At 39.5% G+C, this 14380-nt stretch overlaps 1 protein-coding gene across 1 annotated transcript in view; it reads right to left on the reverse strand.

The window, feature by feature from the left end:
• The window catches only part of CDC20B (cell division cycle 20B), a 58252-nt gene extending 53570 nt beyond the window's left edge, over positions 1-4682 (reverse strand). Inside the window, exons 1-2 of the mRNA XM_059061131.2 lie at positions 4620-4682; positions 4275-4337 (exon numbers count right to left, since the gene is read on the reverse strand). Of these exons, the coding sequence (XP_058917114.1) occupies positions 4275-4337; positions 4620-4682 (126 nt within the window). The remainder of the gene's footprint in view (positions 1-4274; positions 4338-4619) is intronic.
• Positions 4683-14380: the final 9698 nt, after the last annotated feature.

Raw genomic sequence — 14380 nt, forward strand, 5'->3', positions numbered from 1 at the left:
GACTGGTAAATGTTTAACAACCAGATCTCTGGAGGAGGAGTCCCAATTTGCAGCATTTGCAATTTCTATGGTGTGAATGCTCCCACATGGCCAATTTTAATCTACTAATGGTTTCATAACTGGCTTGTAAAATTTCTGAAAATTTAACAATCAATTCTCACAGACCAGGACAAGCTGGCTCCAGCACAACAAAATTTTTAAAATCAGACTTATGGTAATAAGGATCTCCAAAGAGAAAAATCTAAAGCAAAAACATATCACATATACTCTTTATTTTTATTACAAATATATTATTTTGACAGGTTATATATAAATGTGGATGTATATGCAGTTATACTGAATTATGAAAAGCTGCTAACATAATAACTGTATAATCACACTATAACGACGTAACTGGATTGCCTGCAGGTAATTTCAAGTAGGAAAACACTCCAGTAAAAAATACGAAAACAGGGCTTCCCTGGTGGCGCAGTGGTTGAGAGTCCGCCTGCCGATGCAGGGGACGCGGGTTCGTGCCCCGGTCTGGGAAGATCCCACATGCCGCGGAGCGGCTGGGCCCGTGAGCCATGGCCGCTGAGCCTGCGCGTCCGGAGCCTGTGCTCCGCAAGGGAGAGGCCACAACAGTGAGGCCCGCGTACCACACAAAAATAAAAAAAATAAAAAATAAAAATTAAAAAAAAAAATACGAAAACAAAAAAATATATATATATAGACAAAGTCTAAGAAAGAAAACAAAAACTAAAACTATTTCTCTACATTTATTTTCTTTAAACATATTAAACTGTTTCAAGACTGCCCGATGTGAGCGGGAAGGTCTTGGGTGATCCCTGTACACAATCATGTGTATTCCTGCTAACGTGTTCCTTTGAAAGAAAAATGTCATGTTTGGGTGCAGCTAATACGGGGACGCTCTGTATTTATCCCTCAGCTTGACTTCATCTTCCCCAGGGAATAATAAAATCCTAATAACTGTTACACCAAGAAACTAACACATCACACTTCTTCCCACTCTTCTTGTACCCTCCTCCTCTGAACGGTTAAGGCCACACCTTGCCGAGGGAAGCATTCTCTTTTGGGGGCAGAGGCTGGTGGGGGAGGGAGAGCCATTAAAGAGAACTGAGAAACTCGGGCACTTTCCAGAGGGTGTGATGGGAAGCAATTACATCCCCAGCACCAGTGAACAGCAGTGGCTGCCCCCAGAGAAGATACTTCCAACCAGCTTTGCCTCCCTCCTCCTCTTTTTTTCAACCCACTTCTGTCTTCTCTTCCTCTGACATCCCAAGTGTGGATCCCTCTCTTTCCTTCTCACTCTTACAAAAACGTTTTCTTTTTGAATTTAAACATTCAATCGCCTCCTTACCCATTGATCTCCTTATTTATCTTTACTACACTCCATTCTTTCTCTCCTTTCTCATCATCTCAATAATAGGAACTGAACTATGTATTCTGTTCATTGAGTATAAATGTTGGCATTCTGTGTCTTGCTCTTTAAAAAAATTTTTTTAAAGTAAAACACAAAGGACAAGCCTTCTAAATTTAGTAGTTTTTATTTTTATCAACAGATCAGTGATTTTCTATAGAAAATAACATGTTGAAATTTAACCTTAAAAAAACAAGATGAAAACAATATTCACATTAAAGGAATACTTAAACACAAAGATGCTGAAAATGGAATGATACTAGGCAACAACAAAAAGAGGATGAGATTTGAAAGTAGCAAAATGCATAAGAATCAAATTATAGGTGTCTCTTTAACTCATGGTTCTAGAAATGTTTACATTTAAATAAGGTAGGAATTTAATTTTACCCATAACTTATAATCCAATGCAGTAGAGAATGTGATACATTTCTCACTTCTCATTTAGGGTGTTAATAATTGACCAGACCACCAAAGTCAGTTCCATGAACTTGCTGCAAATGTTTATACAACCACAGTGTGTCTGGGACCCAGCACACACCTGACACGGCTCCATGAGTCAAAATGGCCTCCAAGGGAATGAGAAAATATTTTAAATTATATTGTGCGGTCAGTTCTCCCCCTTCACAAACTAAATATCATGCTCTCTTCCAAACACTGTATGAGTCTGTGATTTTACAGAAAATGAAGACTCAAGGCAAATCTTCCGAACAATTCAGCCCCATCCCTTAACCCCCCAAATCCCCAACTCTCTTGATATTCAAGTGAAAATGTTTTAGTTGACTGACTCATCTGGAAAGTTACTTCAATTCTCCCTTTAGCTGTACACACACATGGTAATTGAGACCTACTCTAATGTCAAATTAAGAAACTAATCATCCAGAAAGAATTCTAAAGACTTAGCTGAAAATTTGAGGAAACATTTTAGGTTTTCCATTCCAAATTGTCATTATATTCTAAATTTTACATTTAAAACATATAATTTCACAAATACTTTAATACTGTCTACAAGTATTAGAGACTCCAGAATATTACCTGAAATTTTAAAAATAATTAATTGGAGTAGTTTCTTCATCATTATAAAGCTGTTTGTTGTATTATAAATGAAAAGTAGTAATAAGCATTATGGTAAAGAGTGACCCGGTTCGTGGCACAAAGTACACATACACACAAACACACATGTTACTTACAGATTTAATTATACTCTGATGTTCATTGTACATGCAATAAGATAGCAGTTGCATGTTAGCTGATGCCATTCACATATTCAACCAGCTAACAATACACTGCCAACCCATCACACACAGGTAACCAGTGTACTTCATTAACAAGAAGAATTTATCCAGAAGCAAGTGGCAGGGTAGTTGTGGCTGCTGAATTGACCCAAAGCAGCCATCTAACAATACACTGCCTACCTGATTCAGGTCACTGCTGCTTTTCATGGCCCATAAAGTCACTGAGGCTAAATTTGTAACATGAAATAGTGGCAGAACTTTCATCTTAATAGTCACATTAAAGAAAACTTACAGGGCTTCCCTGGTGGCGCAGTGGTTGAGAATCTGTCTGCTAATGCAGAGGACACGGGTTCGAGCCCCGGTCTGGGAGGATCCCACATGCCGCGGACCAACTAGGCCCTTGAGCCACAACTACTGAGCCTGCGCGTCTGGAGCCTGTGCTCCGAAACAAGAGAGGCTGCGATAGTGAGAGGCCCACGCAAAGCCCTCACACAGAAGCAAAGACCCAACACAGCAAAAATAACTTAATTAATAAACTCCTACCTCCAACATAAAAAAAAGAAAAGAAAACTTATAGGCAAAACCTGTTCCTCCAAAACTACTATAAGAAATAAAACCAATATTTTCTTTATTCAAAAACTTAAAAAGAAAACTTTCAAAATACTTCCACTTAGCTTTTACAAATTAAAGGCTCGGATACTGCTATACAAGTGAATTAACAAAGTTATACATAACTGTAGCTTTTCCCATTACTTCTATTTACTGACGAAAAGACCAGTTGTCTGTATCAGGTAGTCAAATATCTAGGAGTCATGGTATACAAAAGGCAGGCAACACAAATCTTCAGCTTTGTTTGGGAAAAATAAATATTAAAGTATTTAGGGAATTTTAGGAGTCAAATGTCATTTGTTTTCTCCGGCTACAAAGGCTATTAGTCTTTGCATTCTGAAAGTTATGTGTTCAATTTATTGTGTCACCAATTAAATACAGAAACATTTAAAGAAGGTCTAGAAAAAAATCTATAAAACTGGTGATGGGTTTGAAACTAAAATCTATAAGTAAAGACTGAAGGAATGTGAACTATTTAGCAAGGTGAATCATGATAATGATTTACACTGATCACAAGAGAAGCTAAAGGCCTTTGGGTTCGGACTTTCAAGGTGAAAAAGTACTACATGGGATCAACCGTTAAAATTACTAACCTAAGGACCGTAGATTATGCCACTTCTCCTCTTGACCACAAGATAGCACCATTTCCGTCTCTTTGGGGGGCAAGCTTGTGAACGCAACAGGGGAGTGCAACTAGCAACTGTTAAAATGAAATTATAACAGCCAGCTAAAGATGCACTGCCTACCTGACACATCCAAGCTTCATCTTTTGCTGTAGAGGCAAAAACTAGAACGTAACATTCAGATTAAAATGACTACCATTATTTGTCAGTCAGAGATCGTCATTTCTTACAAAAATGTTTTAATATATAGACTGTAGTTAGTGATAGTATGAGATTTTTAAAATTTTTCATATTTTCAGACCAATTCATACTTCCAGCAAATATCGTTAGCAAGAATTAGTTCGAGGTCATATTCAAGACAGAGAACTGGAGTAAGCACTGGACACTCACCGTGGGAGAATCTTGACTTCTCTTCTGTTTCATGTCTCTGGCGAGCACCCGCATGACCTCCTCCTTTGAAAATACAGACAACATATATGAATAGAAACTGTTTAGGAAAATCATAATATTAGGCGTGGAATGTTTCTAGATCCTTACTTAGTCAAACTACATTCACTTTTTTTTTGAAAGAACACAGCCACCTCCAGAATATAACTAAATTACACAACTCAAAATTAAAATCAGGATTTAGAGTTTTGAACTACCTCTTGGTCCTAAACAGGTATTATAAACAGTGCCTTCGACAAGAAGTCCCTTTAGGGAGTTGGGGCGAGGAAACAAAAGGGCGTTACTCACCCATAGGATCTCTTCTTCGGTCCGGACCCTCCTCCGGGCGGTGCGCTCAAGTTTCCATTCCATCTCTGGAAGAGTTTGCCCTACCTGGCTGGAGAGTAGCCTCTCCTCGACCGCTTTTGGTTTTGCCCCCCAGGTCTAAGCCAGTCTTGACGCTTAATCATCAAACCTCTGGAGTCTTGTCCCCCAAGACGATCATATTTCACCCCTAACCTCCCATTTTTCCCCACTCCTCCCACCGCTCCCAGCGAGCTTTCCCCAGGGTAAGGTTTAAAAAGCTGGCGGGGCGGCAGCCAGAGCGGGAATCCCCCTCTCTGGCTTCTCATTGGCCGGCGCTGCGGTGACGTCAGAGCCCGGGAGGGATTCCCCCTGCGCGCGCCTGGGTTTTCTCTCTCTCTCTCTCTCTCTCTCTCTCTCTCCCCCCACCCCTCTCTCTCTCTCTCTCTCTCTCTCTCCCTCCCTCCCTCCCTCCCCGCCGGCGGCCGCGCCCCGCAGCCTCCAGCTCTTTGTCCACGGAGGCGCGCACAGGAGCGCCAAGCTTTGCCGCGAGCGGTGGCGGGCCTGAGCCGGGCCAGGAGCGTAGGGCTGGACAGCTGCAGGAGGCAAGGCGGTTGGCGGGCGAAGAAGCGGGTTCTGGGAATTCACGTTCTTTCCATTTTAGAAACAAAAATGTTCTGTAATGAAGAAACCTGCTCCCTTTTCCTCGGCCCCCACTTCTCATTCTCCAACCCCATCATCCTGCCTCTGCCTCTGAGGGATCGGAGGGGTACATAATTCTCCGGCCTCCTCTCCTTTGACGCTAATCACCCTTTGCTTAAGCTACTGAGTCTAGGCGTGTTCCTTCAAAGTGTCATCAGCTCTTCCTCCATCTTCAAACAGACAAGAAAACGTGGCAAGATTTCTATGCTAATGAGAAAGGGGGGAATCATTGACAAATTTATTCAAGAAATTCTTTGCTCTAACAATTTGGCAGTGGTCAGATCCTCTCACTTCAGCTTCTGAGCTTTCTCCCCTAACAGTGGTTAGTGAAAGTTGGTGAAACGGCCAGTGACGGGGAGGACCTGATAGGGAGTGAAGACCCAGCAAGAAAGCTGAGCAGACTGGGGGCTAAGTGATAAAGAAGACGATGATATTGGGGGTTGAGGGAAGGGTTTGGAGGGAAATGACAAGGAGCCAGTTGGGCTGTGCACACCTGAGCTGCCAGGAGAGGAGAGCTGTGCTGTATCGCAGGAGGGGAAACTGTCTGGGAAACCTCTGACAGTCTGGCAGCCTGCTTTTCCCCCCTCATTACCTCCTCCCTCCTCTTCCCCTTCCCCAAATGACCCTCTAATGCAACTTGTGGGTTTGTGCATTTGAGGAGGGGGAAGGGTTAATAGATATCAGATAGTCAAAAGGGTCAGTGATTTTTAAAATCTAAATTCATTTATCCTGCTTTCCTTCATACTGAAATAAAAATGGCATCAAGGCTAAGATACAATCTTAGGCCAGTTTTCCATTTACAGTGATAGAGGGTTAGAGGAAATGCTGCACAGGGTAACTTAATCTTCAAATGAGATTTATCAAAATGCTTGCTAGTCAAATAACCTTCGGTTAAAAGATCTCTCAGTTTCACCCACAAGAATTCCACTTTCTTTGCAGTGCATTCAAAGGATACTCATTCCAACTTCCAGTAAATCCTTTCAGCAAACATTGAGGCTAAGTAAAGTGAAATATCTTGAATGAGAGTCAGAAGTATTGTTGATTTAAAGGATTAGTTTTCAATACCAACTAAAAATAGCAATGCATTGAAATAAAATTAAAGACTTCTAATCTTAGTTCTATTTAAAATACCATTTTATGTTCACCCATTTATAAGAATGGGTACAAACATGGGAGTAATAAAAACCAATTCAATTAATTAGCTTGTAAATTCATGTAAATTGGGATTTCAGATCCCATGTTCCTTACAAGTACTAAGAATAGTGAATTATTCATTTAGAATTCAGTTATCTATAAGTAATACATTCAACAATTGTATTTTAGCCACTAATTCTGTGGCATATCACACAGCCTCCAAATGACTTTTCCCCCCTAGTGTAAAGTAGAAAAATATTAGTCAAATTTCTTCCTTTTAAAAGTTATTGTGCATTTAAATATTCAGATTGAAATTTAACATCAGAATAATGTCAACAGAAAAATCACCATTTGGCAAACACCACATACTGTCTCAGTCAGGAACCATGAATGCTAAAATTGGTGTGCATATGATGAGGATATTTGCCTGCTATGATTAAATACAAAAATTACAGCTTTTCATTGGACAAACCTGGCAGATACCACCTTAACAAAGTAATCGATTAAGGTCACCATTAATGACACATGGACATCATGTGCCTCTTGATATAATGTACTGGGAAGGGTACAATATTACCTCTGTGATATTTTTGCCAAAAAAAATTATAACTTGATCAATGAGAAAATACTAAACAAACCCAAATTGAAGGACATACACAAAATAATTGGCCAATAGTACTCTTTGAAAGGGTCAGTCATGAAGAAAGACTGAGAAACTGTCACAGATCAGAAGAAATTAAGTAGACATGACAACTGAATGCATTATGAGATCCTGGATTGAAACCTAGACCAGAAAAAAAAAAGGACACTTGTTGAATAATTGTAGAAATGTGAATAATATCTGTAGATTAGTTAATAGAGTAATAGTAATGCCAATTTCCTGTATATAATCATTTATTATGGTTAAGTGCTAATATTTAGGGAAGCTGGGTGAAGGTTACAATGGGATTCTTTCTACCATTTTTGTAACTTTTTCTAAGTCAAGTTAGTTCAAAATGAAAACTTACAATAAAAAAATTAACATCATGTGGTCATACAAATAGAAAAACTATGGTATACCTGTTTAGGAGAAAATAGATATATTCTATAAACATTTTATTTTAATTTGTATCAAATATGTTTTAGGAATAATGGCTAGTTCAAATGTTCAGGTGCCTGTGAGTAATTACCTGTTTTCAAAATGTTTCCTCTTTGAGAGTGGGTTTGGAAGGTAGATTTGTAATAATGAGAAAGGCTGTGAGGGCTCCTCGGCAAACGGCAAAGGCCACTTGGAAAGACTTCGAATAAGAAGGTGAGGGGGAAACAAGTAGAGTAGTGAGGCAGAGAGAAGGGCGAGCGAGAAGAAGCTTTTCCTGACTCATCTCTTGCCGGTGCTCTGAGTCTGAGCAGGTCCCTACCTATGGGAAGCAAAAGGATAGCGAAGCTTCCCAAATGCAGGTTTTTTTTTTCAATTACACGGTCACATTTTCATGCTAAATGATAATAATGTTAAATAGCTGAGAAATGTACAGCGTACAAAGTAAGCTCCCTCCATCCGCTCTTCCACGCTACTCCTTTGCCCAGAGCATCGTCAGACCTTTTCCAGGGCATTTACATACGTACACATAGATAATTTGGCGCTGTGAATCTTTCTACATAAATGGGATCTTACTATACTTATCGGTTTTGCAACTTGCTTTTTCTACTTCACTGATTTCAACTGCTTTCCAGAAATGCAAACCGGAGAGCTCCTCATCCCCAACTCCAACGGTCGGTTGTCGCGTCCCTCGGGCCGCTCCTCCTCCCGCCGGGCTGGAGGCTGGTCCCGCGTCCCGGCCCGACCTCCCCCTGGCGCCCACCTCCCCTGCGCCAGCCAGCCCGGCTCGCGGGCCCAGCTCCCGCGCGCCAGCCCGACCTCCCCGCGCGCTGCTTACCGGACAAAAGGGACGGTTGGGGTTCGCTCCAACGGTCCCCGGGGCACGTGCCCCGCCAGGCGGTGGGTGGGAAAAGCGCCACGCTGATGCGGATGTGTCCAGTTCCAGCCGGCGTGGGACAGGTGGGGACGCTGGATGAAGGGGGCCTTCACTCACTGCGGAGGAGCGAGGGGAAAGGAAGGGAAGGAGACCAGGGTGTCCTGGGCTAATAAACTCTCTGAGCATGACTGCTCCCCAGAATGTATAGCTCAAAATAGCGCTGGGGAAGGAATCAGTGAATCCCTTATAATTCAGACTATCAGTAGGACAATAACGTAAAGCAACGTAAAAAAGCCTCAGTCAGAGGAGCAGTCAATAAACTACGTCACCTCTGGTTACATGACTTATTATTTTTCAATTATAAGTAGTTTGTGTATACGCATATCGTCCCGTTACTGAATGACTTCTAAGTAGAGTCTGTCCTTTAAAATGTCTTTCTCCAATACAAAATAATATATGGTGAGCCAGATAACTAATGATATATTGCAGTAAAACTCTCACCACAGTCACCAGAAAGTTCAAGAACCGAGCAGAAGTTCAAGATATGAGAATGTCTGGGTAGCCTTGTAAGTAACTCAATCATAACTAGAAAATAAAACTTTCTATTTTAGGTTGTTGTCCTGACAATTTCTAATTACCTTCTTACCTTATGAAGTACTTCTAAAGTTTTCAATAAGTAGATTTAGAAAGCATTAGAGATTAGGTTAATTGTACTAAATGTATATATTAATTTGAAGATAATTACATATTATAATATATGTATTATATTGTATTATATAATATAATACATATATTATATAATACGATATTATATAATACATATATTGTATTATATAAAATATAACATAATTTCTTCCTGTCCGAGAACATGGGATGATTTTTCTTTTGTGCAGATCTCATTTTGTCTCTCAATAAATGTGCTCTCACTTTGTTCAAAAAAATAAAGTAAAATCAATAAAATGTCTTCTCCATCCATACCCCAATTAATGAAGATGGGGAGTAAAGTCTGCCCAGCTGAAAGCACGAAAATCATTATATCACTTCACCTCCAACCACTTCTAGCATTTTCCCCTTCTCTTTTTCTCTGTGGTGTAGCTCTTGCATAGGGTACTAAGTTACTTCCCCATGATTTTAAGTAATGTAAGGAAACTATCAAACTGAAATGAGTACATATCTGTATAAAACAACTGATGAAGTCGGGCTTATGAACATGGTACCCTCCTCAAAGAAAAGAGGGCTCATAAATTCTGTAGACCTGATAATCCTTTTACTAGATATCCTACCAGCACTTCAAATACAACATAATCCAAAACAGAATTGAGAATCGTTCCCTATTCCCGTTCTCCCCAAACCACCTATTCCTCTGCATGCACCTTGTTCCCAGTACCACTTATCTTCCTTGTACAGCAAAGTCAAAGCCAGCCTTAACTCTCTCTTTCCCATGTGCCCAAATCCAACTACCAAAGACAGTCGTTTTCACCTCCGTAGTATTGATTACATCTGTCCTCTTCTTGAATGATTACAAGAACCTAACTGATAATTCAACTTCCAGTCTATTCTCCTCTAGTCCATTCATTTAACATGTTTATTCACACCCAGCAAGTGCCATGCACTAGGCAAAGCAGTGGAAATCCAGTGACAAAACTATAGAAGGCAATAAACACTATCTTGTGTTGATCATATTTCTCACTTGCCCTAAATCCGTGAAAGGATCTTTCTTACACATAGAATTAAGTTCTAAACTTTCTAGCTCACATACAAGTCCTCTATTATTTTAACATCTATCTACCTTTCTTGCATCATCTCTCACAATCCCACCAGCATCTCTGGTCACCCACAATATAGGTAATGCCCAGCACTCTCCTGCCTTCTGGCCTTTGCTAAGGCTGCCTCACCTTTGGGTTCTTTTTCCCTATCTTCTCCTGGCAATCTTACCCATGAAATTTCAGTTCTCATTTCCAAAAAGGCTTCTCAGATCTTCCTAGTTGGATTTTTTTTCTCTTCCCTAAGTTCCCATAGCATATCTTTTGTACTGTTTGTCTACTTTGTCTACTGTTTGTCTAACCCCTGTCCCCTGCATTGGCTACTAGTTCCAGCTTTTGTGTGTGTGTGTTCTCCACTATGTTGCAACTCCAGGAATACAAGGATCTTGTCTTTTTCATATTTGTGTCCTCTTCAGAGAATGGCTAACTGTCTTGTACATCAAGCTTTGTACATCATTGTACAATACAATAAATGTTTGTTGAATTGATTTGTAGATGAGATTAGTACCTTTCCTAAATCATGGAACTAGGATTATAGAGTCACAAAAGAAAACCTTAATATGGCTATGCTTAGAATGTAATAAACTCAATTTTAAGAAATTTGTGAGTCAAAAGGTGTAGTGGAAAGCAAAGGTGCTTGGGTAAGGTAGACCTGGGTCTGCCTAGGCCTGCCACTTGCTAATTGTGTGACAGGTATTGAAAATGATATTTTGCCCCTTTAAGTCTCAGGTTCCTCATCTGCAAAATGTGATAATTATTTTCTACTGTACATATTTATGATGAAATTAAGATAACTCATAGAAAGTCCCTAAAATAATAAATTTTTCTTTTGAGATAAAGTAATGGTACTTAGATGTCTAACTTTGAAAAGCATTTGGATAATAAATACATCTCTATAAAGCACTTGTCCAGAGAACACTATCCTTGGGCCCAGATCCTACACACAGTAGATGCTTGACACATAGTAGGTGGTCAATAAATTTGAGTGAATAAATTCTAAACTTCCAACCTCATTGTCTAAATAGAAATATACTAAATCAAAAGCAATCCATATGGCTTCTCTAGTTTGATGATTATGTCACTAGAATACACATTTATTTATTTGTTTGTTTATTACTTTTTTTGGCTGCACTGGGTCTTCTCTGCTGCATGCGGACTTTCTCTAGGTGCAGCGGGAGAGGCCTACTCTTCGTTGCAGCAGCGCATGTTCTCATTGCGGTGGCTTCTCTTGTTGCAGAGCATAGGCTCCAGGGCACACAGGCTTCAGTAGTTGTGGCACGTGGGCTCAGTAGTTGTGGCACGTGGGCTCTAGAGCACAGGCCCAGTAGTTGTGGCGCATGGGCTTAGTTGCTCCATGGCATGTAGAATCTTCCTGGACCAGGGATCGAACCCCTGTCCCCTGCACTGGCAGGCGGAGAGAATACACATTTAAATGTGCTCCAATTCGGTGCTCACCAAGCAACCTTCTGTACACGCCTACAACTGGAAATGAATTGAATTCTGGCTTATCCACCAGATCTGAGCTTGGTTAAATATCCCATAATTGCTATGAATTGAGACTAGTTCTGGAGAAGTAGAATAGAACTGGAGTGGTGAAATGAACAGCGGACTTCTACTCCAAGCCAGATACTCTTGCTCTGCCATTAACTTGCAGTGTGGTTTTGGCCAAGCAACTCCTCTCCCAAAAGTCAGATTACTTATAAAATGAGGAGCTCTAACATTCTTTCCACCTCTGTATCATACAGTTCACAAATTACCAACTGAAGTTGGTACTATCAACTTAGTAGTTCTCTGCCTTAAGTCACAGCTAGTCATCCTTTCACCATATCTGACCATGAACCACGAATGCCCACTGGAACAGTTCCCACCCACACATGAGAAGTTAGTTTCCTCATGTTTAGCATGAGAAGCAGAGTGCCATTAAGGAACAATTAGCCCTAAAGCCAGGGCTTCTTTTTACAAAGCCAGAAGGTAAAGAGTTGGAGAGGCAGTTTAGATAAATCCACGCAAAAAGTTCGCTAATTAAAAAATTCATACTTGTCCCTTCTTTCCTATTTTATGATTGCTTGCTCTTATACCTTCTTTTTTCCAAGTTTTCTAGGAACCATTAACGCATTAAAGTTTGTATCTAAACTTAGATACAAACCTTGGGGTCTGGGATTTGATTTTATTCTATTTACAATCTAATAAATTAGCCTCTTACTGTTTCATGTATGTTGACAGAAGACACAAGACTCCTAGGTCAGAGACAAAGGATTTTATTATTCACAACACAGCAAGCAACATGAGCACCATGTTTACATCAGCTCACCTAGCCCCTAAATCCCACAGGGATTGTATGAAGGAGCCAAATAGGTGCCTTCCCCCCCAGTTGGTTGTATTAGAGGAGAGGACTGCATTAGATTGGGGGATCCACTGCTTTTGCAGTAAGCAGAAGAAAGCCTGCTCTTTGCCCCAGATGGAGAGGTTACCCCATCCTTCAAGATTGCCTGTTGCAAATCAATTCTGAGAAATGGTTTAGATAGAGTCATCCAGACCTTGCATCCCATCCTTAGCATATTCAGCAAGACATTCAGGAACATGAGAGACCCATGCGGGAGTGTCTTCCAAGACAAATGTTAGGGTTTCTGCTCCTAATCAATTTTATTTTTATTTATTTATTTTTTATAACCGTTTTAAATTGATGTATCTTTAATTTACAATGTTGTGTTAGCATCAGGTGTATAGCAAAGTGATTCAGTTATACATATATATATTCTTTTCCAGATTTTTTTCCATTATAGGGTTATTACAAGACATTGAATATAGTTCCCTGTGTTACAGAGTGGGTCCTTGTTGTTTATCTATTTTATATATAGTAGTGTGTATACATTAGTCCCAAACTCCTAATTTATCTCCTCTACCCCACTATCCCTTCTGGTAACCATAAGTTTGTTTTCTATGTCTGTGAATCTATTTCTGTTTTGTAAATAAGTTATTTATATCATATTTAGATTCCACATATAAGTGATATCATATATTTGTCATTCTCTGTCTGACTTACTTGACTTAATATGATAATCTCTAGGTCTATCCATGGTGCTGCAAATGGCATTATTTCATTCTTTTTTATGGCTGAGTAATATTACATTGTGTATATGTACCACATCTTCTTTATCCATTCATCTGTCAATGCACACTCAGGTTGCTTCCGTGTCTTGGCTGTTGTAAGTAGTGCTCCTATGAACATTGGGATACATAGATCTTTTTGAATTAGAGTTTTCTCCAGATATATACTCAGGAGTGGAATTGCAGAATCATAGGATAACTTTAGTTTTAAGGTTTTTAAGGAACTTCCATACTGTTCCCCATAGTGGCTGCACCAATTTACATTCCCACCAACATTGCAGGAGGGTTTCTTTTTCTCCAAATTAAAAATTTGCATTCTAAATAGATGAAACTTGTTCCATGGTTGAAGTTTTCAATGTAATTCCATTTAAGCCATCATATCCTCTTATTATCCTAATTGAAATAATGTGCTCAAAGGACAAAACTGGCCCTTATACTCTATATTTTGTTTTAAATTTTTAATTTTATTCATTACATACATTTTAGTAAGAATGAAATAGGTCATATTCAACAAAATCATTTCTACTTGATTTGTTTTTGTTTTAAATTCTGAATTGTTCTACTTAGCAAATCAAGCAAATGTACTTAGCAAACCATTCCCAAAGACTAAAGCTTGGTCTTTTAATCATTTTAATAATTTATAGAGTGTGGTGATATGGAGTCTATAAAAGAGGGAAGCATAGTCTTTGTTCAGTGACGGAAGACATTACCCTCTGAAATCCAGGCTCATCCATCTCCAGTGACACGTGAGAGCTTCACTAACTTATTCTCACCTTGTTTCACTTCTAGTTTCTTTCACTATAACTTGACCTTTAGTCTGAACAATTCTTGGTACTGAGAACCAGAAATACCAATAGCTTTATTGATTAAATAAGAGGATTTCCTTCATGAGGATGTTAGCCATTTTTCTTAATTTTTTCAGTTGCATTTTTTTAATGGAAATTATTTTTTTTAATGTAAGGTTACCTTTAAAATATTTATTCTGCACATGAGAAAAATCTCAGGTATTTTTTCTTTTTTTTGGCATGTGAGAATCTTAGTTCCCGGACTAGGGATGGAGTGTGGAGGCTGAACCACTGGACCGCCAGGAAAGTCACCTCAGGTTTGT

Source organism: Kogia breviceps, chromosome 4, assembly GCF_026419965.1.
Source record: "Kogia breviceps isolate mKogBre1 chromosome 4, mKogBre1 haplotype 1, whole genome shotgun sequence".
In the NCBI taxonomy this organism is placed as follows: Eukaryota; Metazoa; Chordata; class Mammalia; order Artiodactyla; family Physeteridae; genus Kogia; species Kogia breviceps.